The 27,283-nt window shown below is 40.2% G+C and overlaps 5 protein-coding genes across 6 annotated transcripts; 2 read left to right on the top strand and 3 right to left on the bottom strand.

Moving 5' to 3' along the window:
• Positions 1-643: 643 nt before the first annotated feature.
• si:ch211-145o7.3 (forkhead box protein N2) lies at positions 644-4,323 on the bottom strand. The gene is made up of 5 exons (XM_068715504.1): positions 4,280-4,323; positions 2,641-3,291; positions 2,232-2,353; positions 1,527-1,582; positions 644-1,093 (listed from the first exon to the last, which is right to left on the bottom strand). Exons 2-5 carry the CDS (start codon positions 3,250-3,252, stop codon positions 741-743), a joined length of 1,143 nt encoding a protein of 380 aa, XP_068571605.1. The 5' UTR covers positions 3,253-3,291; positions 4,280-4,323; the 3' UTR covers positions 644-740.
• A 1,037-nt stretch (positions 4,324-5,360) lies between these two features.
• yif1a (Yip1 interacting factor homolog A (S. cerevisiae)) lies at positions 5,361-10,183 on the bottom strand. The gene is made up of 9 exons (XM_068714992.1): positions 10,097-10,183; positions 9,649-9,703; positions 9,055-9,299; positions 8,051-8,155; positions 7,338-7,416; positions 7,191-7,248; positions 6,947-7,102; positions 6,664-6,757; positions 5,361-6,051 (listed from the first exon to the last, which is right to left on the bottom strand). The coding sequence occupies exons 2-9, from the start codon at positions 9,680-9,682 to the stop codon at positions 5,893-5,895; spliced, it is 930 nt and encodes a 309-aa protein (XP_068571093.1). The 5' UTR covers positions 9,683-9,703; positions 10,097-10,183; the 3' UTR covers positions 5,361-5,892.
• A 2,801-nt stretch (positions 10,184-12,984) lies between these two features.
• fosl1a (FOS like 1, AP-1 transcription factor subunit a) lies at positions 12,985-16,516 on the top strand. The gene is made up of 5 exons (XM_068714993.1): positions 12,985-13,130; positions 13,244-13,359; positions 13,701-13,958; positions 14,988-15,095; positions 15,215-16,516. The coding sequence occupies exons 2-5, from the start codon at positions 13,249-13,251 to the stop codon at positions 15,770-15,772; spliced, it is 1,035 nt and encodes a 344-aa protein (XP_068571094.1). The 5' UTR covers positions 12,985-13,130; positions 13,244-13,248; the 3' UTR covers positions 15,773-16,516.
• Positions 16,517-17,299: 783 nt separating this feature from the next.
• Positions 17,300-19,978, bottom strand: ccdc85b (coiled-coil domain containing 85B). Its single transcript, XM_068714994.1, has one exon. The coding sequence runs from the start codon at positions 19,168-19,170 to the stop codon at positions 18,568-18,570; it is 603 nt and encodes a 200-aa protein (XP_068571095.1). The 5' UTR covers positions 19,171-19,978; the 3' UTR covers positions 17,300-18,567.
• A 2,446-nt stretch (positions 19,979-22,424) lies between these two features.
• Positions 22,425-26,540, top strand: fibpa (fibroblast growth factor (acidic) intracellular binding protein a). Of its 2 annotated transcripts, none has more exons than XM_068714996.1 (11): positions 22,425-22,712; positions 22,845-22,929; positions 23,295-23,493; positions 23,761-23,887; positions 24,132-24,232; positions 24,431-24,564; positions 25,022-25,145; positions 25,242-25,305; positions 25,413-25,499; positions 25,629-25,726; positions 26,263-26,540. In XM_068714996.1, the coding sequence occupies exons 2-11, from the start codon at positions 22,845-22,847 to the stop codon at positions 26,330-26,332; spliced, it is 1,089 nt and encodes a 362-aa protein (XP_068571097.1). In that variant the 5' UTR covers positions 22,425-22,712; the 3' UTR covers positions 26,333-26,540. The 2 variants fall into 2 exon arrangements, with proteins under 2 accessions (XP_068571097.1, XP_068571098.1); XM_068714997.1 differs by having other exon boundaries at positions 25,037-25,145; positions 26,263-26,539.
• Positions 26,541-27,283: the final 743 nt, after the last annotated feature.

Here is a 27,283-nt window from a genome sequence, read left to right on the forward strand (position 1 = left end):
TCCGACTTTTTGAGCGCAATCTACAATTGCAACTACTTTATAAATTAAAGTACTTTTAAATCAGGTATTATACTCAACTACTTTTAAAAAGGCAGCATTTTCAGAACAGGTTACAGTAAGTGTTAAGAACAATATATTCAAATTAAGTTTGTTTATAAGATTTTTTTTCCTCATAAAATAACCTCTAAAAACCTTCTTATAAAGAACGTTTGGTCACTTATTTTAACTTGGGAAACATCTTTATCAAGAAACAGTACTTCTGCTTGAGTTGGAAGCACGCCTTCCACCCTGAGAACGAACTTTAGGAGTATAAAAACACAGATGAAAACCTAAAAACTTATTGTAGTGAAGATCTTTCTCTTTTAATACTTCCCCCTCCCGTTTTTCAAGTTAACACGACACTCACAAGTTTACTTTGTCCATGTTGTCATTGTATGGTATTGTATGGTGATGAATTCAGATTTGCATTGAAAGTGCCTGAACATATATTAAGTAATATGATCCATATTCTTAATAGTCCATTAAAAAGTTGATCTATATTATTTACCTAACTACAAAACAAGCCTTAGGGCAGTGTCAACGTCTCAGGATGAAGCAGCCAACTTGCATCAGCATCTCCCCATCCATTATCACTTAAGACTTTTAAACATAAATCCCTATTTATGTTTCTTTGCTGGAGCATTTGCTTACGGTGGATTGAAGCTTTCTTTTGGTTGTGATTGTTTAATGTTGATGTAACATTAATATCCACCGCCTGCCAGGTCCAGCAGTGACCCGGCAGCCTCCTGGGCCTCGGCATCGAGCTGAAGGATCTCCACGGTCTCCAGGTCCAACTCTGTGTCCCCCGGCAGCACCAGGTACTGGTACTGGTGAGACTGGTAGTAGTGTAGCTCGATGTACCCGCTGTCTGACAGGGGGTCCTTCTCCATGTCCTCACTGACGTCCCCCTGCTGGTATTCAACCGACTCCATGGTCACAAGCTCCTCGTGATCTGGAGTCAAGGGGCACGGTGGGTTGTCAGAGAAAGTTGGGTTGTCGTTGGTCAGGATTTGAGATGAGGGTGTGGAGAGGAGGAGGGCATGAGAGAGAGGATCTGCATAAAAAGAAAAACAATCAAGCAGATTATGTCAGAAAATACGACATTAATATGAATAACTTGTTTTCATGCAGGCTGGTTGAACGAGGTCGTTCTGAAGAGTCTGACATGGTCGTCAGACACATGGGCCCATATAGCGCCATAGGCCCGGAAATGAAACGAGGGGACATAAAGGAGACTAAGCGTGACTATTGCTGGGTTTCCATGGTAATAGAAGGTTGTTTCCATGACAACTGAACACAAACTCAAGGAACAATGTTGCACGCTGAGAAAAGCTGCAGAGACGGAGAAAAGTCGCAGGTAATAAAAGTGTCACAGAGAGAAGTTACTACATTGATGAATTATTGCAGACTAAAAGAAATTCATAAAAGGGTCAAATGTGTACAAGCTCGAGTGCTAATTGAGTGTTGTGTGTCACTTCGTCACTCACCTGACATCTCAATAGAGTCGCACACTGCAGGCACCACAAATTCAGCTCCCTCCAACCTGCACACAAAATGTTAGAGAGATACATAAAATACACCTCAGTAAGAGAGCGTCATTAAAATGTAATATTGTTCTAAAACTCCTCATCCGCTACAGACAAAGTATCTATAACTAACTGCTCTGGTTAGAAAGAAATCCATAGAATGTACTGTATTAACAACCCAGGAATGTGGACTAAAGTAATATTTTGTAGAGCTGACACTAATGATTATCATTTTACAATTTATCAATCAATCAATTTATCTATGAAAAACAGAAAACAGTGAAAGATGTGAATTGCAATTTGCAATAGCCAAAGGAAAAGTCTTTAAATTGTGTGGTTTGTCCAACCAATAGCCCAAAATCCAAAGCTATTCCATTTCCATTTTTTATTTTTTTAACTATGAATTGAGAAGCTAATACTGGCAAATGTTTGTCATTTTGTTCTTGAATTGTCAAATGATTTTCTGTAATTAACTTGTCGTATCGCCACATTTAGTATTGACTTTTTGTCGAGAATCAGTCAGCAGAAACTATATGAAGTGTTTTAGTCATGAAGTAAATACAGTATACCTAACCATTAATGGAGTTAAATATGAATAAAAAAAGATGTATTAACTCATAAGAAATAATATTTTGCTCATACTTCAGACTGTGTGGTGATACTCACAGTGCAGGCTTGTTTAACAGATTGATGTTGGTGCTGTGATAACTGTGGGTCTTCCTCAGCACCTCGAGGAGCGCCGGCCGATACTCTGGACACACACACCACAGCGACCCCTTACCCACTGACTGGAAAAAACCATACAAAAACACTTGAAACACTCAAGCTGCAAACTTAAGTTCTTAAGCAACGCTGACAGTACACAAAACAACAACCTCAACACATGTGGAGTACTTAATTATAATTTCCCCTGCAGGCCAGTTTAGTTGCTGACTCGACTACAGAGCAGCACATCTGCATTCAGTGTGTTGCTCAAGGACATTTCAGTGATATGGATGTTAGACCATCTGTCCTATAATTTAAGCACACACTGTAACGTGGCTCTTAATGTGGTAAACATAAGTAATGTCCCCACCTGGCTCTTGTCCCTTTGAATACGACGGAAGCTCTTGCTCAGGGACAGGTTGTGTCTGACAGAGTTCCTCCAGCCTCCAGAGGCTGTCCGGTAGAAGGGGAAATTATTCACAATCCAATCGTAGATGTCCTTCACTGGAAGCCTACTGTCAGGCGAGTCTTCTATTGCCATGAAAATAAGACTACTGAAGGAGTACGGTGGCTTGGATGAGGCAGGAGGCAGTGGACGGGTGGGCACAGAGGACTCTAGCTGAGTCAGTGGTGTCATCTTATGAAGGGACTGCAGAGGTAGCAGGTTGCCCCTCTGATGCAGCCAGTTGAGGCAGGTCAGGTCATCTTGGTCAGATATGTTCGCCGGGCTGAGGCACTGTGTGTGTTGTCCTTCGAGGCAGTGAGAGGCTGTGCAGTGTGACAGAGGCGAGGAAGAGTGAATTGACTCTGCTGTTGCTGGAGAAAGCGAGGTCGGGGACGGGGGGAAGGAAATAGGAGAAAGTGGGAGTGAAACACGGCCCTCTGAGCAGGTCTGCTGCGGCGAGGAGGAGAAAGGTAGGGACCCCTCAAAAGTGGTGGGACATGGTGACGAGGGCGGCAGTGTGTGAGCGCTATTCTCCATCGCTCTCCCAGGTGACAACGTCCAGGGTCATTCAGCACACTGCTGGAAGAAATGACAGAAATCAATCAAAGCTACTGCTGGAAGAAATGATTCATGTAAATCAGGGTTAAAAGTTGACTAACTGTGGCACATGTTCATATGGAATCTATCTGTAGTGTGTATTGATATCCATCCCCTACTGTTTATTCTATACATTACTCTGCACTTTGCTTTTTTGTACTTCTGGTTAAACGCTAAACTGAATTTCTCGTACCTGTAATCTGTACAATTACAATAAAGTTGAATCTAATCAAATTTAATCTAAAAGTAGCAGAGAGCCACTTTGCACTATGGACGGAAGTCAAGTGGTGTCAGTTTTGTCTATACAGCCATAGCCCCAAATCACAAAGAACATTACAATCTGCTCAGCATACAACATGTCTTTAGAGTGCACAGAAACAACAATAGGGAAATTGCACTGTAAGTATTTGCATTGTTTTATAGTAAACTAAACTTTAAAAAAAAAACTGCCTTTCAAAACAAAAACAATAATTCAAACATGCAGGCTGGGCTATCTACTTCCAGGTCCATCCAAACGTCAGGTTTACTAACTCACTTACTAAACGAGCTGATGGAAAATGCTGGAGTAAAGAAACAATATTTTAGTTAAATGTTAGCTTTCTGTTCCCCTCTGGTGAGCATCTCCTAAACGTACAAAGTCCACGAAGTGAACACTTGTACACTAGCTTACCATCTCACGTTTTACTAAACACTAAACCAGTGGACAGGTGCAGGTCTATTAGAAAGTCATTGTTGATTGCACATACTGAAGGTACGCTGAAATCGATTAAATGCTTTGCAAGGAAAATCCAATGCATAAGGCCCTGAAAGTCTCTTTTATGTGAAGCCACATGGCTCTACAAGGCAGTCCAGGAGGCTAATGGCGGAAGAATATAAAGTTTCATTTAGTCTAGAAAGGCGCCTTTTCCTCTCACAGGTGGCTGTTACCTTGTGCTTCTAAAATGCCTAATATTAACTAGTTACTCACCAAATAACCAAATCGACGATTCAGGCAGAATGCGGAGCTCCTTAAATGTTCTAAACACGTCGTTCCAGAGTTAAAGGTGAAGTTGTGGAGTTCCAAAGTAGACTCGCAGTCAGACACCTTTCCTCAGTGTTCTGTTGCCGTCCGAGGTCTCCATGGGAACGAAAAGGACGCTTTGCAGTGTGCGCGTACACATGCGCGCTCCCGCACAAATTATACAGTGTCACACCAACCAATAGACGGGGGGGGCAGTCTTCGATGTAAAATACCTGATATCCTCATGCATAAACAGGGACATTTTTGACTTTTCCGATCATTTTGCCACTGCAGAAGGTTTTTTTTTCAAATTTGGAAAGTTCAACCTCAGCTCCTATAATAAATCAACATTAAACTGTGTAGCCAAAAGACACTTAAGGACAATTATAGCATAAAATTATGCATCCTATTATATCAGTTTCAATCTAAAGCTCTGGCTTCAAGTTGTAGTTTTTACTATTTCCACCAGATTGAGCCATTTTCTCATGTTTGCCTTATGGGGTTATTGTGTTATTTTCCTGGTTGCCACTAGGGGCATTGCTGCTGCATTATGTGTTTGATGCAATGCATCAAAATGTTGTCGCTAAACCCTAGCATTAAGTATAGTCTACAAAAGGTTATTAAATCATTTTCTATTTTAACAACGGTGGATAAAATCATCAAACTTGGGTTAACATTCTGAGAAAGATTGTCTATTTGGTAGTAATGATCAGGACGGAATTTGGTCAGTGAAAATAGAAAATGATTATAATTAGCTGACTAGGATAGTTTCTAACGTGGACAGAGCAACGCTTTTAAGTGATGCACAAGTGTTAAACAAGAAGGAAATGGTGGGCAGTAGCAAACTGCCAGTAGTGAAAGAAGTATTCCGTCTTTTTACTAAAGTAAAAGTAGCGTGAATAAAGTATAAAAATACTGTTATAAGTAAAAGTCTTCCTCCAACAATGTAAACGAGAATCGGCATAGAGTATTTAAGTATCAAAAGCAGTAATAATGCAGCATGACATCTTTTTCTATTTGAATAAAACAAATAAGGTCTCACAAACGGTTAAAATTGAATACACAAAGCTAAATATATTTATTTTTTTCCTACAAAAAATCCAAACATTGTCATGCTTTGTCAACTGTAGATAAATATGACCCAAGACTCACAAGAGAAAGGGGGGTTAACGCAGCAACACACCCAACATACCGGAAAATGGTACTTGAATCATATGAGTAATGTGCGTTTTATGTCTGTGTGGTGTGTGTACTGTGGGGTGAAATACTGTAAAGCAGGTCCAGGGACGTTATATAAAAGGAAACTTGAACTGAATCAACATTATGATTAAAAGGATCTCACAAAGAAAGCCCTTGTCTTCAAAGTTGGGTGGCCAAAAATAAGCATTTGTCAGAGTTACTTTGCGTGTCACACTTTGTGGTTAAATCTGTGAAACCATTTCATTAATAAGCTCAACACACGCTGCAGCTCAACACGTCTACATATGTTTTAAGTTTACTGACAAACGAGCGTATAAAGGCAGGTGTGCAAACACTCAACAACAAAATGTTTTGACTTCAAGTTATTGAATGCATCACGGTCACCTGACCAAATGAGAGGTTAACCAGTATATAACGATTGGCTGAAACACTGCAGTAGCCACAGTGATATAAAGGCGGAATTGTGGTTTGGAACTTGTTCCGGTTCCAATGGAGTCCGAAGAGAGCGAGGGAAGGATCTTCATTTTCAGAGATCGAACCTGCAAACACAGAAACATCTTTAAACTGCAAATAAGGCTACGACAAAAAGCATGTTTTTCAGTACAATACTGTAGCGTATGTAAAGTAATTGGTCGTGCTAAATAATGCGAGATGGTGTACTTTTTTTGTTTCACTACAGTGTATTTATCACGCTTGGTAGTTGCACTGTAAAGAATAAACCTGAGGCTTATCTATATTGTTTTGTGTGTATTAGCAGTACTTTCTTCTGTGTGTACTCTTTATATTTGTTTCTTCGTTATTCATATTTAAAACACCCTGGGAAAGAACAACTGAAATGGAAAAACACAGCTTTTAAATACGCAAATATCTGACCTACTTGTAGAATATAATTACATAGGAAATTAGCACCTTTTCTGAACTAAAAATATGCTTTACTGAAGAAAAACAATACTGCAATAACGGCAAAGCTGCATTCTTAAATCATTAAACCTGTGTTTTTCATCAGATAATGAAAAGATAATATCTTGAAATAAATTGGATTAAATTACAAAATTATTCATTGTGGCAATGGGACTTAAACTAAAACATTTTTAGCTTAAGGGTAAAGACTAAATCTAAATTAACTTCCAAAATTAGCTCAAAATACTTACAATGAAGAACATAAGGGCACAAGAGGACCAGGCAAGTGCCACATAATAACCATCACTGCCGAACACTAAGCCACACAACACTGTGAAGATCATCCTAGAAGAGAAGCATGGAAAAAGATTTACAAAAGTTACCTTTTAAACACCGAGCTGAATCTGAATAAATGTACTTACATCTTTGATTTAGCAGTTAATAATTTAAGCTATAATACATAACAGGTTGAAGCTTTGTTTTAACCCTCATATCATCACAACAGACTCATCTTAAGTATAACTTGACATTTACCCAACATATTTGTATCCACTGTAGGCGATGAGATCAAAGGTGGAGAGGTCGCTGTGCACCGTCAGCAGGTACAGACTCAACAACATCACCAGGACCTCGATGATGACCCACACCAGGGCGGTGCTGGCACACAGTCCAAGAACCTCTGGACTGAACCTTCACACAAAGACAACAAACACTCCTCATTTACAAAATAAATTCACTTTGAGTCATAAAGTAAATTAGATAAGGAAGAGTCTCTCACCGTTTTTGAATACCGAGGGCCATTCCAGCAAGTAAAATGTAGGTAATGAAAGCCATCGCTAAAAGACAGAAAGCACACTTAAAACACTACATAGGCATCAAAAGATGCTCTGCTTTCGATCTTTTTGTTTTTTTAAAGAAAACTTACTTGGGATGTAAAGATCCGGTGCATTCACATCCTGTCTTGGAGTCAGCGGAGCGTCCCGATGGTAACGAACTTCCCAATCCTACCGTGAACACACAAGTACAGTACCAATCACCCTGCAGCCTGGACTCAAAACAATACATGCACAGGATGTTTGGTGCTCTTTTTTTTCACCTGAAGGGTCTTCAATAAAACAATAAAATGAACGAAGGCCAATTTAAACTTGATAAGATTAAAGCTCAATAATAATTAGGGGTAACGGCAGAAGTAGATGATGATTAGAAGTAAAAATGGAGTTAAAGCACAATATCATGTTGTGGGAAAATTAAACCAAGACAAGTATCTTCTTTAGTTTGGCTTTTTGTGACCCTGGCCTTGTAGGTTTGCACTCTGTGTTGTTCGTACATTATCGGGGCACAAAATGTTTGGAGTGGTGACTTCATTTACAATCTCAGTAAGTTAAAGTGTGTGGGAATTAACGGAGCTCGATGTGCTTATATATCCGCACTGGCAATCACAGCATTCTCATGTTCATGAATAAAGCTGGAGTGGTGATTAAGTGGCTGATTATGTTGTGTGCGTGCTTTCAATTGATAAGTGGGTGAAAATATGATACCAGGGAAAGTTATCAAGCTGTTATGCGTGCCATTTAATGTTTTGGGTCATCCCGTACGTTGATGTAGAACAAAGTCTGATGGGTGGATGGCACTGATTACCTGATGTGTGTAAGGGAACATGAGGATCATAAGCTTCTTCAATACATATCTGGTGTCAACTGCAAAGAAGTATTTCAGCTTGTTCACAGACACGTATCTGCTGATCTGAAAGGCAAAGGAAGTGCAAACATTAACCGTACAGATGAAGCGTGACAGTCGGCCAAAGTCAATTATTACAGATGAGTCATAGTCATTTTTTTAAAAACTAAAAGACTGTGGCTGCCCTAAGGACTGTGCATCACTTTGACAGCTGTCTATGTACATTGAACTAACAGTGTATGAAAGCTAACAATCCAGTAGAGTGGCCATGTCAATAAAAGAACACATCTGTGTGGGTCTCTATGTTGAGAAACTTAAAAATGATGAACTTGTAGAGAGTCACCTTTAGGGACAAAAAACACCTGCATGGAGGAAAACAGATTATTCACAGTTGTTAGTTGCTGTATTTGAGATGACTCTGTACTCCTGTTTAGACATTGTATCTCTCCATATCAAGAGTCAGGCTGTGTCTCGCTTTGCATGCTTCGTCATACAGCTACAGCAAAACCTAGTAAAAATGGTTCAGAGTGTGTTTGGGTCATACTTTGTAACACCTGAAAGTCCAAAATAAGCCGTGGAGGAACATCGTTAAAAACAAGGTTTTGAAAACAAGGAGGTTCTGTAACTTGGTACACTTTGGAGTTACTTAATGCTCAATGATTTTGAAAGAAAAGTTACAAAACTGTTTGTGTATACTGTCAATTATAGTCCTTAGAAAGACAGAAAATTGCAATTGGCAATCGGAATCAGCAGATCAGACTTCTGAAAAACAAATCTGAACTGGTGCATCTTTAGTATTTACAACTGTCCACTTGCGATTGAATCCCCCAAGAAACATGTTTTGTGACAGGTGTAAAGCTGTTGTTGAAGTTAATCGTATTTACAGGTTACTGGATTAACACCTCATTCTGTTGCATGTATCATCTCTGAAGGAAACCTTTGAACATCCTGTTTTTTTTCCTCACCTCTTTGTTCACGATATCCTTTCCTTGGTTGGCTAATGAGGAGCCGTACATCAACGCAGCGTTGGCCATTGGGTCAGTAAACATGTTGTTCTGCACAGCACCTCCTTGCATGTCATTGGAGGGTCCTGGCATGTTGTACCCAGGAGTGTAGTAAACTGTATTGTTCTTTGCTGGTGCTACAGAGCTGGTGTCAACAAACAGGATAGGATCAGATGTGGAGGGAGCTGCACGAGTCCTTGGTTTAGCTGTGAATAGATGGACACAACAGAGTAAATTAAGGGTATTTGAATATATATATACACAACATTTTCTCCACCCCATGATAGTCAAAGAGCGTAGTCATTAAAGCCCCATAGCATGTAAGAAGTATCCAAGTAACTGGTGTATTGGACTGCATCATTTTAGGTGTGACTTCACCAAATAAACTGGGATCATGTGTTTGTAAATCACCCGTACAGTGACAGCTGTTTGTTGAGCTCTGAGTGTCTAGCTCGAGTAAGAAAACAGGAAGTAGAAATCATGGACGGATATATTGCAAATGTTTTACAAAAATGATAAGTATTGGTAACGCGGTGATTCATATTTCCCACTTACCACTTGCTCGGTGCCCCTGATGTGGCAAGTCCATTGTGACGTTCGCTGACGCTAGCTAAAAATAAAAACAATGACACGTTAGCTACATTTCTGCTTATTCAGAGCTCAGCTAGTTAACTTGCATAAATTATATTCGATCCGCTAAGCTAAATTACGCACCGTGATGTTATACCACAGCTAACAGTGAACACATTTAGTTAGTTAACGTTATCAGTAAGAGGCCAGCATACTTATGCTAATACCTGCCAGCTAACCACTATAGCAACCAGTTGAAGCTAGCCAGGCCAGCTGGCTAGCTTAATATAGTTTAATACAACATATTTAAATCAAGTAACACTCGGTGTGAAAAATACACAATCAACAGTAACATGTCACACCACAGTTTGTATGAGTGACAAAGTAATGATGTAATGATTAAGAGGCAAACAACGAGCACAAGGGCACTTACCTGCACAGCTAACTTTGTTAGCTCGCTACGTGGCTACCAGACTGTTCCTGGTGATCCCACCCATCCACTGCGGTTGGTTGACTTCAGTGTGCCTGCGTGGCAGCTCAGAGCTGCAAGTACAAACCATGACAGTACAGAATTTCTGCTGCTAGTTCCATACGTGACTCTTTCCTTTGAAATTAAAACGTTACTTCACTACTTTGTAAGGAATTACGGTGCGTTGTTTGATCAAATTTAACGTCACTTTTCAGTTAATCCCACCTGGCCCAAGTTACTACACACTTTGCAGATCAAATTATAAACATGTTATATTCATGAAAATTAACATAACACAACACTACTAATAGTCTATACTATACACTCTATAATCTGAAGCTATGACTAACTCCATCTGGACCAGCTGAAAAGCTGCTACTTTCACTTTTGCTACTTGAGAATTTTTTTTTGCTAATACTTCCACAAGTTTTACTTACTATATTGAGGTATTTATACATTTAAGGATTTGTACTTTTACCACCTCTACAGTGCTTTAAAATAAGTAACCTACTTACCCAAGTACATTAAACTGCTAATGTACATATACTTCAACATACCAAGCTAAACAATATTTCTCACACCATTTGGATTGTAGTAATTTAATATTTTTGAAATTGTATTTAATTGAAGTCATTATTTGTTGATATTTATCTCACCAAACCATGACCTGGACAATCTGGTTTTTGTACAGGTATGGGCAAAACTGCACTGTACAATCTCGGTATAATGATCAAGGTACTTGACTTGGCAACACCCAATAAACCAAATAAACATAAGTGTGTGTGTCATGAGGATGCTATTATGCTCTGTAAAGTATGCATGTGTGGGATGGATGTGCGTGTGTGTGTGTGGGTGTAGAGGAGTGTTTGTAGGGTGAGTAAATGGTAATGAAATCTAAACTTCCTTCATCCACTACAGAACATTTTAAACTTTTGTAGGGAAAATTTGAAAAAAATCTGAAAACACCTTGCTTACATACCCTCACATTTAAATATACACAAACGTAAAAACATATTTTTATGTTTTTTATTTTTATGTCTGATGAGCAGAGGCATTTTCTCAATCAAATAAGACATAAACGAAACAGCTGGTGGATGAATGGATGTAATCAGGGGGAAAAAAAGGTGCTCCACATGTTGGGACATGTCACAATTAGAGACAAGGCAAGTGTGGCATCACGCATTCCTGAAGCTTTAGTCATCTGACTCTCACCTTTACCCCATATTCCCTTCACATCATACCATCAACCACATAAAAAAAACCATCCTGCATGAGTGTGTCTTTATTATGACAAATCTGAAATATGAGCTTCAGGTAGGCTTTGTTGAATGCCATGCTCTTGGCAGTTTCCGTGTTTGGTCATTGTCTCTATTCTCATTCATAAATTATGAGGAGACAGAAGGCCACTACTCATAGATGAGGATGATTAATCTGCACTATTTTTTTCTTCTTTTTCCTCCCAAAAAAAGACTGCAGGCTGTCTTTGCAAATAACTTTAGTGACTCTTTAAAAAAAGAATAGGCAATCCTTATTCCTAGGAGAAGAATCATCTGTAATGTGAGACACTGGTGCATCAACAGAAGAAATCAACCCTTGCCGGGAACTCTGTCCTTAGGGACTGCAAGGTCAGCAGCTGTTGTGACAGACTAAGCTTACCGAATCTACAGCATGCAGTTTTTTAATCTTCACTAGGAACTATATTGTGCTTGCACAGTGGTTGAAAAGGATGCTGATATAAATGAGCAGCTTTGTGGCAATGCACTGACTCATCTCCACAGGCATGTATGCACATTGATGTGGTTTGTGAAGTGAGAGTGACTGCCAAAAACCTCAACACAATTAAGCACAGCATGCACCCAGCTTCACCCAGCTTCACCCACATGTTCTAATCTATTTCATAACCGGTCCTGTAACACTATGCAACCTTGAAATTCATATTTACAATGTAAGAGTATCAGAGTACGATTATTACAAGTATTTGTACTTTTGTGAATACATTTTATAATCCATCATTTAACATTAACATAAAGTATTAGTAACTGTTCATTTATCATTTTTATACAGAACACAAAGGTTTTCATCATTTCTAGATATGTAGATGTTCCGAACTGGATCTGAAAATGAAAACTGGAAAACATATTCATTTACATTAGGTTAGTCATAAAATATGAATCAATTGCATTAAAACCTTGTATGACGTTTTAGAGTATACTCAAATTCAGTAATTTCACTTTGAAGTAGTATAGGCTACTGAACAAACTCTCAAACACAAGCATTGGAAATGAGAAAAAACAGTACATCTATTTGCAATAATAAAGACAAAGCTAATGTACGTTGTTTCTGTAATTTCATAAAGCTCAATTACAGGGATAACAGTGATACACTTTTTAAACCCATCTAGTGTAATCACATTCCTCTTAGCTTGTTGAAATTGTAAGGACCAAATAGTGTTCTTATCTCTAAAAAGTACAGGAAATATTCAAATAACAGTAAATAGGCTACAATTTAAATAACCTTTATGTTTTTTTGTTTTATACTTCGGCCAATTAGATTTTTAAACAACATGTTGTTTTTGCATAAATAAAATATATTACACAAGTACTTCCACTGGAGTAGGAAATTGTAGTAGTATTTCAACCACTGCATCAGAAGTGGTTTCAGTGTGAGGAATCCCGAGCGCTACGGGCAGGAGGAAACTCTCACCATATATGGTCAATGACGTCACGGCACGTGGTTTGATTCGTGAGAGGTTCCAGACAACACTATTTCCCGTAACTGCAGAGGGGCGTGGTGAATCTATAGAGCCGCTTTAAGAGTTTACAACTTCACAATCATTCCCAGACTTTGGCTTCTAGACGTATGACTAACAACGGGATGGTGCACTGAAAGTTGTTTTGGGAAGTTTTAAGGCGATTTGAAAAAAAGTGAGGCGATATTTCCTTCCTTATCCCCCCTTGAAGACGCACCCGTTTGGACTCTACCGATTTACCGCAATAAGGTGGGCTTACCCTGAGTTTGAATTGACACACGAGAGTCAACCTGAAACTACCTTTCTGGGTCGCTACGGCTTTTTAACCCTAGCTGGATCTAATTTGCTTTTCATTTAAACAGAAAGGATGTATCGAAACTTTGGGAGTCAAGGGAGAGACAACCCGACGTACACAGGCAGCGTCTCTGGGTCAAACTCTCAGGGAACCTCCAACACTACAACTACACAGCAGGAGCAGGTAGGTGTACCTTTATTAAATTATTGGCTACAATTTACCTCAGAGACTAAGGGCTCAAACAGAATGTAAACTAAACTGTAAGAGTAAAAAACAAAGTTTTAAAAAATTGAGGATTTCAAGGTCAATAAAGTAGTACTGTTAAAGTTACATCATATGTAATTTGTGTGTAGTTATACAATTTATCATCCTCTTTATGTATGTAACCATGATAAGCTTCATCATCAGTTATGTTTTACATTCATTATCTTCCATTTAGACTTCATAAACCAAGTGTTTTGTTGTTGATCACATGTTATTTTCTGTTACTTTATCTAATAAATGTTTTCAATCTATTTTTCCAGAAGTTTACAATGGCTGGCAGCAGTCAGTTCGTACCGAGCCTCAATGCCATCACAACCAACCAGGACCTCCAGTGGTTGGTCCAGCCCTCCCTCATGCATCCACCGGGCCCTTCCCGATCTCCAGTACCTCCCTACCCAACCCTCTCTGGGGCACGGCCTCTGGGTCCACCACCTTCCCATTCCCATCTGTTCAGACCAGGGGTCATAAGAGCAGCCGCAAACACTACTGCTTCGACAAGGCGCAGGAACGATGAATATGTAAGAAATGAAATAACAGATTCTGAAACTTTACAAACATATATACACTTATTTAGACACTGATACTTGTGGGGAAGCTATCTTGGGTGGCATATTTTCCCTGTAGGGGGATGCAGATAGTGAGGTGTGGACAGTAGTTCAGTCATTTCGTAATTAGAGCGTAATATCCTGTAATACTTTCTGTGTCATTTCCTTTAGACTTACACATCGGGTGAATCAGTTTAGAAATAGGGGAAGGACAATATAGGATAATGTAGATATTTTATTAAATACATTATCTAAATAAGTTTTAAAAAAGGAACATTTTCTCTCCAGAGCCCAACACGCACTGTTTATGTTCTTTGATGGTGTTTGCTTTGAGCCTCTGTTGACTCAGTGAAATAATCACCTGCGACACACTGTTTCTATGATCTACTTTTTGTTAGCAGAGCAATGTTACGTGTCATAACACAATATCGTAGATGTTAAAGTGACCCAGTTCAACGCAACTTTGACCTTAAGGACCATCAGCGTTTTTGGCACCACCACAATTTTTTGGTTTCATCAGACACATGTTGGCACCCAACCCGTTGTAATTTCATTGTACAGGAAGTGGACTGTCATCTGACTCACATGGGCAAGTCATGTTCTGTGACTCACACCTGAGTCACCACTGGGGTCTGAGTGTGACTCATCACCCTGAATGGGCGGGAAATATTTGATCAACAGCAATTATTCAGCAGGGCGCTGGATGAAGTCAGAGTTAGGGTGTTACAAAGGCACAGAAGCTCAAACATTTCAAGATCATTCAGCCGCCATGACTGTGATGACTCAGTGCACACACATGGTGGTAGTATTTCACATGTGTCATGTAGTCTATGATGGCGTCCCAAATTGTCTCCCTGTACATTTGATATTTTGTGTTTTTCACCCAAAGCAAGGTTTTGCAATCCAGCTTTAGACAGTCAATGGGGTTTAGAGTTTGACTCACTGCGCCAGGTTAACTTATTTTATGTATTATAATCTTTAATCTTCCCTTTTTCATCAAAGTTATCCCAGGAAGAGATGCAGAGACGTAGAATACGAAGGGAGAGGAATAAGCTGGCTGCAGCAAAATGTCGCAATCGCCGTCGGGAGCTGACAGACACACTGCAAACTGTGAGTAAACATTGTACAAATGTCCAAACATTAATGATTAAAATACAAGGCATTGATCTCAATGAGACATGAGGGAGTTTACACATATGTCTGTTTCTCTCTGCTTTCCCCTGGTGTAGGAGACTGACCAGCTGGAGGATGATAAATCCAAGTTACAGAAGGAAATAGCTGAATTACAAAAGGAGAAAGACAAGCTTGAGCTGGTCCTGGAGGCTCACCGTCCCATTTGTAAAATTGAGGACTCAGATTCAGATTCTGACCCAAATCCACAAACTTCCTCTTTTGGAGGCATCAAACTAGAGCCACAGGAGTTCAACAGACCCAGACCCGGACCCTCGACCAAACTGCCAGCAAAGACGGAGAGGCCTAAACCAAAAATAACCATCCCCACCAAGCATGTGACATCGGCTGCCTCTGCCACTGAATCAGAGTCTCTCCACACCCCGGTTCTCACATCTACTCCCTCTCTCCTAACCTTCACAGCTGGTATGGTATTCACCTATCCCTCTGCCTCTTTAGACACCAGCGCCTCCATCACGTCCCATGCTTCATCACACCAGGGAAACAGCCACCAGTCTCAAGCCCCACAGCCCTGTGGGATAGCTCATCGCCGCAGCAGCAGCAGCGGAGACCAATCGGATCACTCGCTGCACTCCCCATCCATCCTCACTCTGTGATTGACTGCCGTGTCGTCCTCGCAAAACACTAATGTTGATTTCATCATGTGTGACAAAAAGGATCTCTGGGATACATGAGGGAAACGAAAAATGATGATTGTGATAACCATTTCAAAATGAGCTGTGTGCATCTGGGTCATTTCTTCTCTTTAGAAAGTTGATTCTTTACATATTGTAATATTGCATATTGCATATTGTGCAAATTAGGATAAGAATGTTACACTCTTTTAAGTATTAATAACAATATAAAGTCTTTATATTTCTTATTTTAAAAGCTATAACGTAGAATGAGTTTGTTTGAGGTTCAAAACAAAGCATTGCATGCAGAATTATAGAATACAACTGTGATAACTCCATCTAATAATATATTAATAGCGATAATTGAGTATAATAATGCATTTAATAACTTTTTACATTGTTACGTCATGTTATGTAACTTTTTATGGACTTCCTCACTGAGGGAAATAGAGTACTTATAAGTAAATGTTCCTTATTTTTGTATGAATCTTATATCAATCCTAATATTGTCTATGCAAATATTTGACCACTAAGGCTGGGCCATAGGAGTTAATATAGATTATAGTACCACATATTTATTCTTGAGAGTGTAATATATTTTTGGTAACGTTTTTATTGTCTCTGACAGATGAACTGTTTTGGTGGGCAGTGCCTAACTTTAATCTCTTGTTAAAGCTGTACTACTTCACAGACAATAAAGAGCAGAAGGTTCATAACTGTGTGAAATGTGTGATGGTGAAATATGATTGTAAAAAAAACAAAAAACAAAAAACAAAAGGATACGATTAGACTTAACTGCATCTTAAAATCAACACATTCATCAGATTCAATCGAGAATAAATAATTTTGTAAATTGAACACTGAGGCACCAGAATAACTGGGACATAAAAACTGTAGGAGGGACAGGAGTCCCATATTACTTTCTCCTTTCTTACATTTTATAAGAAACAACTAATTGAGAAAATTATGTAAAATGAAAATAATTACAACCCTTTTTTCTGACACTTGTTAGAAGTTATTATACTGACTAACGTTAATGTCAGCTCTATGCCCCTCAACCATGAACACTGTTCTCTGTTTCTCCATTTCCAAGAAATGAAGCCAATCTCCTGCTAATACATACATGGCTCAGAGGGAATTGGGTTGCTCTGCTAAAATGGGGTTGGAGAGAAAAATAGAGATGGGACGAGAGTCAGATTGAGAGCTGCAGAGCGTGATGGAGAAAAAAACTGTGTTTGGCGCTGTCACAGGACGTCTGTGCATCGCTAAGTGGTTAAAAGCATCGCTGCCCTCTTCAGCTCTCCGGACTGGAATCCAAAAATAAAACTGATGAACATCCATAAAGTCAGTCTGTGTGACATGACGGGGGAGCATCAATCAAGTGCAGTCGTTTCGGACACGAAAGGTCAAAACAACAAGTGCAGGAATCAATCCTTCATTGTGTGTCATGTAAATGTGTAAATGCTTGTTTCTGCAAAGTCAAACACACAAAGAAAGGTCAGAACAGCACAAAGTGTCATACCCACTGTATTTAAAGCTCTTCAATGCACTACGAGCATAGCCCACCAATAAACAGCTAACGACAAAATAAACCTTTTCTAATCCATGTGCATTATCTATGATTTAAACTGAAATCGGTTAGTAGCCTAATGCTAGTTAATACAGATAAATCAAGGTAAAGAAGGGTCAAAGTTAATGTCACAGGGTAAATACAAAGCATGAGTTACAGGAGACAAAGCTGACCGTCGTCAACTTAAACAAATGCTGTGATATGCTAATTGAACATCAACAACAATGTAAGAAAAATGTAACACAAGTGAATTGAGACAGCTTGGTTTGAATAGAATATAAATCATTAAAACTTGTAGACCTTCCAGTTTGATACAAAGAGTTTCCAGTTGGATTTTAAAAAAAAGTGACAGAACTTGTTCAGTTCAGCTCTGAGTGAGGTCCAAGGACATCTACCATGTCTGATCCCAAACTCTAACATGTGTGCTGGCTCTGTACTCCGGCTCTAGCACATGTACATTATGCACAGCAGCCCCACTCACAGTAAACCTGAAGGGCCCTCACATCAGACTGGTTAACAGGCCTGTACAAATTGTGACAATCATCATGCACATATGGCACTCCAATCCTGTCCTGAGGAAGAGAGTGCATAAAATAGTACACATTATTGGGCATCTAGCAAAAGCAAATATCAAATAGTTTCATTTTTTTTTCTTTTATCACAACTCCTCTATTTCAGTGCTATTGGAATTCAGTGGACTAAATATGGCTCAAAACTGGATTGAAATGAATCTTTAGATCTGTGATTTAAAGATCCATGATAACGCTGTCCAGTGCAATAGAAAAAAGGCTTCTACCAGTGTAGGCTAGTCCAGTGCATGAGATAAATTTATATATGTGACCCAGTCTTTTGGTCCCATTTCTTTTTTTCAATAACAGACCACTGAAAAAGGAGAATCTCCCCAAAACAGAGGAGTCATTAGAAAACAAATACTGTAAAATGTTGATACATTATCATCTGGCAAACATCTATTAAATGTCTTTGTAAAGTCCTGAAAATGTCTATAGTGGTAGAGTCTTTGTCAAGTCAAAACCTAGTGGCACACAAATCTTTGCAGAATTCAGAAGGCCCTGATGCTTTTGCACCAAATTGATTTGTATTGTCTGACAAAGCTTCTGTGTCTCCATTCTGTCAATCACATCACCCCCTAGCCTACAGATTCCTTATTTGAGACGGAGAAGCCCTGACTGCTGACGTAAACCTGCTATCAGTCATCGGGTGAGCACACCAGGTGGAGCTGGTCCGGGCTTCCCACGCTGCCTGTGCTTGAGCTTCCGTCCCCAAGGTCCCGGGCCACCATGCAGGGCAGGTTGAGCTCGGTGGACCCTCCGGGGCTGGAGTCACTCCTGCTGACACACTCCTCCTCCAGGACCAGACACAGCTCCTTCAGGTCCAAATTCTCCTTCACCAGCCCGTCCTGCATGCGCTCCAGGTCGGCGAGCTTTTTCAAGTAACCGCCCAGGTCCTCCCTCATCACTTTGGCAGCGTGATGCCCGAACAGCTGCCATTCCCTGGCCAGCTTCTTCACTTTGAGCCGGTCGTCGTCCAGGAAGCAGCACAGGTCCCGCAGCTCCACGTTTTCCTCCTGCAGGCGCTGATTGATGACTTTCAGTTCCCTGATTTCAAGGAGGTGTCCCTGCAGCTGTTTATTTACCTCTTTTATCAGCCGTCCTCGCTGGATGAGAGCTGATATTTTCTCCGACTCCTCTTTACGCAGCCGGCTCACCAGCTCCTCTTTGGAGCACGCCAGCAAATCCTCGTCGGACATCTTTGACAGCTCTCTATTTATTATCTCACCGTCGCTACCCATTTTCTATTAAAAACCTACACCTAGAATGTACCTGAGAATGTATTAAAAGCGCTGAGGTGTAGCTGTGTGCTTCACTGCTTAACACAGAGCCATCACATCCTCTTCCTCTGCTTACAGTGTTTTCCAGATGTCAGCCTTTGCAATCACTACAGCACCGGAGGCCAAATCATGGCACAAAAAAATGTGATTTCGTTGTTTAGACGGCTTTCTTCAAGGCGCTGTGATTTAAGCCCTATAATTTGTGCTGAACCCAGTTCTCCGCGGATGATGTCTTAATGAGGTCGTGTTGCGCCGCGAACCCCCATTAATGTCAATCTGTCATCTTCTCAACAGCAGACTGTGTTCTCCAAAGGCCTCCAGGAATACAACTGTCCTTATTATACCTCCTCTCGCAGTATTTGAAGGCAACGGCCGCCCCGTGGGTTCTTCGGTGGCCTATATGTACAAAGGACCCGTCGATCCACGGAGGCGTAATCCAGCAGCCTCGGATGCACACCCTGCAGATGTTGTGTGTTTTTTTTTTTTTTTTTTTTACGTCGCTGGCATCGTCTCACCAGGCTGTGCTCTGCTCGCCTCGGCTGAATGAACTCGTTCCCCGGTGCTGGAGGATGAGTCCGTACGGTGCAGCAGCTGGTTTTTCCCCCTTTTTTCCTTACAAACGACTAATCTTTAGATAAAAACAAATAAACAAAACAAATGAAAATCCAATCTCGCCCGTTATCCGCTCAAAATAAGTGCATCATCGCTGTTCATCCTCTGGGGCTGGACTGTTACCACAACAATGTCCGCCTCCGCCACTTTCACGGCTGTGACTCCACCGAGCAGTGAGCTGCGTGTCAAGCTGCAGCATCACCGGAAACAGTCTTTGTAGCCTTCAAAATAAAAGCATTGACTTGTTACATTTTAATGAAAATAGTGAGAACACATTGTATTTAACTACAATGTAGATTTTGCACTTATTAGTCTTCACTTTTATTAGAAGGTGTCTTTATTGGGTTTCAATTAAATCATGTTCCTCAACCACAATGGTTTTATTTTTTATGTTTTTTTCCGGAAGTTTCACTTTTTACGATGACTGCTGTCTTGACACGTCGGTTAGACAGTAATCGGACATGTTAGTGGTTTCCTCTGAGGTTTACAGTGGCTCTTCGCATACCATAGACCTATGGCATTGTAGTAAATGGCCGCATAGAACCGAACAGCTGAGGGATCCAGCTGATCTTCTCAGCTATGGAAATCATCCAGATGTGAGGGTGAAGATCTGCTCCACGTGCTCTCTCTGAGAGGAACTTGTGCGCCCCCATTTGGATTTTACTTTTACCTTTATCATGTCATAAATCAAAAACAACACGGATATGCATACTTCTTAAAGGGAATGTGTAGAGACGTCATGTGCCTCTTGGGTTATCGGATCACCTTGGTCTCATCCTCCTCAAAAAACTAAAGACATATGGGCTATGACCAGATCTTAGCTCTGCCCAAACCTTTGCCAAACATAAGAGGTGCATTAACAGGCCCTTCGTGCCTTTAAAGATAACTACAAAGAAAGATGTACAGTACAAACAGTTGCATCATGAGTGACTCCTGGTTGTACTCGTTTCTTTTCAAAGAACATTGGCGGAAAGTGTGACTGCAGGCTTTTTTCCATGGGTTTATGCTGAGGCATTCAGCCACATCCTTCCGCCCTCTGTCCCACCTCCATTGTTTAGCTGAGGCCATAACAATGTAGGGTGTTAACCGTGCAAGAGGGAGCTGGGGATGGAATCAGGGTGTCATGTGGGGTTAGAAGTGAGAGTGTTGATGTGCAGGGAGATATCCGACAAAAAGACATGTTGACTGAGTCGTTTTTCCCTTATGTTGTGATTTTGAAGGACACATGCAGAAACACCAAAAGGGAGGGCATGGAGAGGGATTTGCAGGGATTTATTTAGATTAATCGCCGGAGGAAAAGAGAGCAGATTGTGAACACGCAGCAAGCAAGGCACACATAGGCCTTGTGCTCACACAGATCTCGGATAGTACACATTTTAAAATAACTTAAGAGCACAAATGGAAGGGCAGAAATAGGCTGACAGATGTGCTGTATAATTTGAGTCTTTACATAATCGTCCGTTGTAGTTCGATTTTCTTCTGGCCATTGATGGCTTTCTTACTTAAAATGAATGGTTGCCAAAAGGGATTAAACACGGGCCAACTTTGCGGCTCATAGGCAGTAGGCGGGTCGTTGTGGGTGCTGGGTAGGCCCCATGTCGGCAAGCTGCTAGGAACAGCAAGACACCCTCAGCTTTAGGTTTGGGTTCAGAAGTGGGACGACGCAAAGAACACAGGGTAACCTTATGAAACAAAACAACCTGAGGTCAGCCTATAGCATCAGGATTAAACATGGTTATCATGCTCTATAGGCTACTAAAGGTGTTATGACAAATCCCTCAAATATACCTCATTCAAATCAATTTAATTAGAAACCTACAAAACGCTGTCCATTTCTGCTTTTATCTCTGATTAATGTGTAATTATTAACTTGCCCACAATTTTGTCTGCAGCCGTATATTCACTGGTCAGAAAAAAAGTGTATCTTTTTATTTTAACCCTGAGGACAAAGACAAAAATAAATTACCTATTAGTATTATTACGCACAATTTATGAGCGTTATTAGTATCGGGGTTGTGTGACTGAAGCACAAGAACAAGCTCAACAGTCATACTTGTCACGCTGTTCGTTGGAACATTCAGTGTTACAAAGTTACAAAATAACCCAGATAATAAGATTGTTGAAGCCATAAAAATAGTAGATAATTACGAAGCTCTGACATAGGGGAAGTACCACAGACTGACAATAAACTGATGCTAGAGCAAAAATAACTATAATAGTAAAATAAAAGCATACTTTCTACAAATGGATTAAATGACAAAAAAAGCACACAATCCTACAACATCATGACGCATTATGAGCAGCACGCTATGTAGTAACGCTGTTTTTAAAATGTGTGCTCGGATGTGGATTTTGGCTAACTGCACTGCGTCATTTTATTACTGGTAGGATACAGTAAAATACAAACTGTATGCGAGAACACTTATTTATAACAATATGTATAATTAAACACATAGCCTATATGTTGTCACGCGATACTAACCTTACAGCAGAACACATTAAAAAACCAAAAGGTCAGTCAGTTAGTTTTGAGAAGATGTCTAAAGAGGCATTTACAGTAATATCGCACTTGAACCTTTCCTGTGACGTCACGACACCGGAAGTCCGTCTAGCATGCCTGCTGTTGTTGATAGCAAGCACCCATAGCAATACAGTACGCTGCCATTTCATAGATGATCGTGTTTTAAACCACGTGTGATCACGTTAATTTGATCTTAATTCACCGTCTGGTTGTCAGTGTAGTCTCCGCTGAAGCTGCTAACATAGCTAAGGATAAGAAGCTAGCCTTTAATGGAGGAAGTTAGCTAGGCGGCTCTGGCTAATGTAATCTCACCGTTTACTTTGCATTTCAGCTTTGATTGCAGTTTGGTGCTTGAAACACTCATAACAAGGTATGATGTGTGTTTTGGTACTTAAAATGTCTTTGAGCTGACCCGACAGCTGATTGGTGATGGCTAACGTTACTTGAGCTAAACAGAAACATCTCCTGACCCACTTGCTTTGACTTTTCTGCCACCACGCAGATGACGATGGAGCTGGATGTGTTCGTGGGTAACACCACTATCATGGACGAGGAGGTGTACCAGCTCTGGTTGGATGGATACACAGGTATGAGTCACATTTATGGGTCACAATGTACTCCAGCAGACCGTGGACACACTGATGAGTAGAGGAGCTTATACAGAGTTCTGGTTTGTTGGCGTTATCTTACAAAGATGCACACAATTTGGGTTTTACTGTTATTATCAAATAATACAGTAAATCAAATGCAGTGGTTCACAGTAGCCCAGGTACAGTATAATGACTGTGATGCTGTATGTTCACACCACACCAGCAGCTGTGTTAGTACAGGTTATTACACATCACTACACCGTGTGTACCGTGGCTGTAGTGATGTGTAATAACCTGTAATAACAATTACACATCACTACAGCCACGTTTGGATCACCAAGCCGGTCTGATTTATCCAACAGTGAACGATGCAGTGAAGGTACGAATGGATGGAGGAGTGATGGAGGAGTGTGAGGCGAGTGCAGATGTTCTACTGAGTGACACCATGGACCAGTACAGGACTTTCCAGATGTGTGAGCGTCTGCTGCACAGTCCATCCAAACTAGGCAACCAGCTACTGTTCCAGATCCCACCTCATCGACAAGCCATGCTCATAGAGAGGTGCAGTAGTGCTCTAATTGTATCACCATTAATTATCTGATGCGTTTGCAGTATCGTCAACATTTAACCTAGAGTCATGTAATTTTTCATCTTTTAAATATGCCCCTTCCTTGAACTAGATTACTCCCCTCTCAAGGCAGATGTTACCACAACATGTGTTTATTATTAAACACCACTACTTGATTCTTGTAGTAGTCTAGTAGTAGTAGTAAATGAGAATATATTCTTACAACTTACTGTTTTCCCATTTTGTATTTCCATGTTTAGATATTACACCTTCGATGATGCATTTGTCCGTGAAGTCCTGGGAAAGAAACTCTCTAAGGGAACAAAGAAAGACTTGGACGATATCGGAGCCAAGACAGGTGTGACACTGAAGAGCTGCAGACGACAGGTAAGAGCAACACCACAATGACCGCTTCTCTGTGTCATCAGTTTAGTTATCAGAGGAGTCTTCAGCAGTTTTAAAAGATATTGCTCAATTTTGTTGTGAAACCACCTTGAAGTCTTCCCGGTCCTAATCTGACTTTCAGTGACAAGCTGCATTGTAATATTTTGGATTAGCATCTTTTATTGTCTGATTTTATACATGTTGTTGTAAATTTAGTAAATCTCATGCATCATATGTTTGATTTCAGTTTGACAACTTCAAACGTGTGTTTAAAGTTGTGGAAGAGCTGAAGGGACCCCTGGTGGAGAACATACGTCACCACTTTCTTCTTTCTGACAAGCTTGCAAGGTAATCCGTGTGAAGAGCGTACAAAACCTCCCTGCCTGCCTCTCTGTGTTGTTGTAGTTGTTATGAGGAATTACTTAATTTACATTTTTAGCTAACTCTAACAAAACCTCATCTGAGAAGGCTAGCATTCAGGGTTATTCAAACTAGTTCTATCTATCTATCTGTTAGCTTCTATAATGCCTCTTTCGCTTATTTCAGGGATTATGCTGCCATTGTTTTCTTTGCCAACAATCGCTTTGAGACGGGGAAAAGAAAGCTGCAATATCTCACATTCCAGGACTTTGCCTTCTGTGCTGGGCAACTTATCAGCAACTGGACCGTTGGGGCTGTTGGTGAGCCATTCGTCTTGTTTCCTTCAGCCGTTTGCTGCCATTTTTATCTGAGATATAAAGGACATGTATGACATTTTAATCAGTTATGTATATATATATATTAATCAACCGTCTGAATGTGTCTTAGTTTGAGGCTTACAGATTGATAAAACATTAGAGATAAATCCAAGAATAGAAAACTAGGACACAAAATATAAAGAGGACTTTAAAGAAATATCTCACATAAGAACAAGAGGTATGCTGTCGATGTTGGCTATTAAAGAATAAGGAACATTTCGAGCAGTGCCTCCGTCAGTGAGGCCAGCTGACCACCAGAGGTCCTTCAGGTTTTGCATATCCTCATTACATTGAAGATGAATTTAAATTGTGTGAAGTGAACAATGCTAATTGGCTAAGTGTGATGATGATTGTCAAAAAAAAAGAAGAAAAAAAACCCTCTTTTGAACAGATATGACAGTGTCTGACTTTGTAGATAACATGGTGGAAGACATGGACGTGGATCTCGATAAAGAGTTTTTACAAGAGCTGAAAGAACTGAAGGTGTTAATCACCGACAAAGATCTGCTGGATCAACACAAAAGGTAACATAAAAATAAAGAGAAACCTACATGTTTTGGCTGGCTTTTTAATTACACTTGTATTGGTAATTTCTCTCCCTTCCTCTCCTCTCTGTTCAGTCTGGTCTGTACAGCTCTTAGAGGAAAGACTAAAGCTTTTAATGAGATGGAGACTAATTTTAAGGTGAGAGAAATAACAACCTCAGAATATCGGAAATGAAGCCAGTCATTAGCTTCTTCAATGAAAGGAAATAATAGTTTTTGAATGTCATTATCTCATTCTCTTTGTAGAATCTATCCAGAGGCCTTGTCAACATTGCCGCAAAGTTAACCAACACAAAGGATGTCCGAGATTTTTTCATTGATCTTGTGGAGAAGGTGTGTACTTTATCTTTATGTGGTTTAAGCAAAGACAGATCATTCAACTCATAGTTCTGAATCCAGTCTTGAAGTGTGCCTTTGTGACGGTGTGATGTAACGTCTCCTCCCCTCCTTCTTCTCCCCCAGTTTATTGAGCCGTGTCGTTCAGACCGATGGACAGCTGCGGACATTAGACTCTACCTTACTCACTACAACAACTCTGCACATATACTTGACACATTCAAGTGAGTTAATGTGCTTTTATTTTGCAAAGCTTATCAGGTAGAGCACAACTCCAACCCTGCCAGGACTATTAATTCATAAAGGGGCGAAAAACACAGTCAGGATTTTGTAGAGCTCTTTGAAAAAATAAATAAAGCATTAACCAAATATTATATATACTTTGGCAATCGTTAAAGCTGCTCAAGCATAACGTTGTGTTTTAAATCCTCTCTAATATTGACGTCTCAGCTCTACCAGTGGGTGTCACCCTATCTCGCCCCTGATTTCTCAAACTGTAGTTACCTTGTTTCTCATGCAAACACTCTGGAATGTAGTTAAGGGTTTACACAGCCCTGCACCACTACATGTTTAACAAAGAGATATTCATAAAAAGAAACAGACAACCCACCCCCCACATGTTACACTGAGTGGTCAAAGATTGCCTCATTTACTTTCTTCACACCGATTTCACAATTACAGTTTGTCATGAGTCTTACTCTCTTTGCTCCATTTACTTACACTGTGCTCTCTTTCTGTCTCTCTCTTTTCTGACCCTCAGACATCAGGTTGTGTGGGACAGATACATGGGCGTCATCAAAAGCTGTATCTTCAAAATGTATCACGACTGAAGCGGTTTCTTCGCAGCTCGCCCCTCATTTCTCCCCGCTCTTCCCTCGTTTGTTTTCTGGTTTATCTGTTTCGTCTTGTCAGCGGTGATGAATTCTGCTTCTTAAGCCCCATTATTGCTTTCAGTGTCCCTGTTTGCACCTATAGAGTCCCTGCAGTGTCTGTAAATTTGGTTTGTAAATAAAATGAACGTATTTACATCAAAATGTCGCTGCTTTATGTTATCATTTTATCTGCGGTGTTATATGGAGGAGTTGTTATCAATAAACCATTCCTGGGACAAGGTTTACTGAGTGTTGGATGGAGATCAGAAACAAAGAGATAGAGATATAAATCATAGCACAAAAGTGAAGTGGGCAGATTGGTAAAGCCCTGCGTCATCAATCTAAGCTGTATTAGTCTTTTAGATTTTAATGTGGCCAGCAGACTGCATGTGTTGTGGACTGAGACCTCTTCCAGTGTCTGTGTGTGGTCATGGGAATGAGGGACCAGCCAGGGGGGCACAGTTGGTCCAGCTAGGGGGTTTGTTAGTGTGACTTTTAACAACATCTCCCGTAATGACAGCTGCCATCTCTGCCACCACCCAGAAAGACAGGGCAGATAAACAATCTGAGGCTAAGTAAAGGTTATTTACTTAAAAAAAGACCCCAATAATCAGGAGGACAAATAACATGATTGCCCCCACAGTGTTACAAAATAGCATGATTGTGCTTTACTACATTTATTAGTATTAGTATGTCTATTAAAGAATATTCGGTATAAACTTTAATGCATGCAGTCATTTTGTAATGGGTTCAACTTTAGCTTGAGTCAGACTCATAAAATCTGGGTTAAGCAACATCTTAACCAGTTTGCAAAGCACACTGATAATTTTGCAAGAAAAAATACAGCTGAAGTTATTCCAAGTGCAGTAATGGATTAGTCATGTACATACAAGCAGAGCAGCAGAGCAG

The sequence above is a fragment of the Cebidichthys violaceus genome, unplaced genomic scaffold (genome assembly GCF_023349555.1).
Source record: "Cebidichthys violaceus isolate CVI_PGR_0920_01 unplaced genomic scaffold, fCebVio1.0.p SCAF_2, whole genome shotgun sequence".
Lineage (NCBI taxonomy): Eukaryota > Metazoa > Chordata > Actinopteri > Perciformes > Stichaeidae > Cebidichthys > Cebidichthys violaceus.

Bases quoted from the DNA above. Each gene is read 5' to 3' on its own strand.
- yif1a (XM_068714992.1), bottom strand. From the start codon at position 9,682: ATGGACTTGCCACATCAGGGGCACCGAGCAAGTG. The intron at 8,156-9,054 runs GTGAGGAAAAAA...TTTGCCTTTCAG, and splicing joins AGGATATCGTGAACAAAGAG to ATCAGCAGATACGTGTCTGT. The intron at 6,758-6,946 runs GTAAATGTCAAG...CTTCTCTTCTAG, and splicing joins AGTGGATACAAATATGTTGG to GATGATCTTCACAGTGTTGT.
- ccdc85b (XM_068714994.1), bottom strand. From the start codon at position 19,170: ATGGGTAGCGACGGTGAGATAATAAATAGAGAGCTGTCAAAGATGTCC.
- si:ch211-145o7.3 (XM_068715504.1), bottom strand. From the start codon at position 3,252: ATGGAGAATAGCGCTCACACACTGCCGCCCTCGTCACCATGTCCCACC. The intron at 2,354-2,640 runs GTGGGGACATTA...GGTTTTTTCCAG, and splicing joins TTCAAAGGGACAAGAGCCAG to TCAGTGGGTAAGGGGTCGCT. The intron at 1,583-2,231 runs GTGAGTATCACC...TTTTGTGTGCAG, and splicing joins CTGTTAAACAAGCCTGCACT to GTTGGAGGGAGCTGAATTTG.
- fibpa (XM_068714996.1), top strand. From the start codon at position 22,845: ATGACGATGGAGCTGGATGTGTTCGTGGGTAACACCACTATCATGGAC. The intron at 22,930-23,294 runs GTATGAGTCACA...TTTATCCAACAG, and splicing joins CTGGTTGGATGGATACACAG to TGAACGATGCAGTGAAGGTA. The intron at 24,233-24,430 runs GTAATCCGTGTG...CGCTTATTTCAG, and splicing joins CTTTCTGACAAGCTTGCAAG to GGATTATGCTGCCATTGTTT.
- fosl1a (XM_068714993.1), top strand. From the start codon at position 13,249: ATGTATCGAAACTTTGGGAGTCAAGGGAGAGACAACCCGACGTACACA. The intron at 13,959-14,987 runs GTAAGAAATGAA...TTTTCATCAAAG, and splicing joins GGCGCAGGAACGATGAATAT to TTATCCCAGGAAGAGATGCA. The intron at 15,096-15,214 runs GTGAGTAAACAT...CCCCTGGTGTAG, and splicing joins TGACAGACACACTGCAAACT to GAGACTGACCAGCTGGAGGA.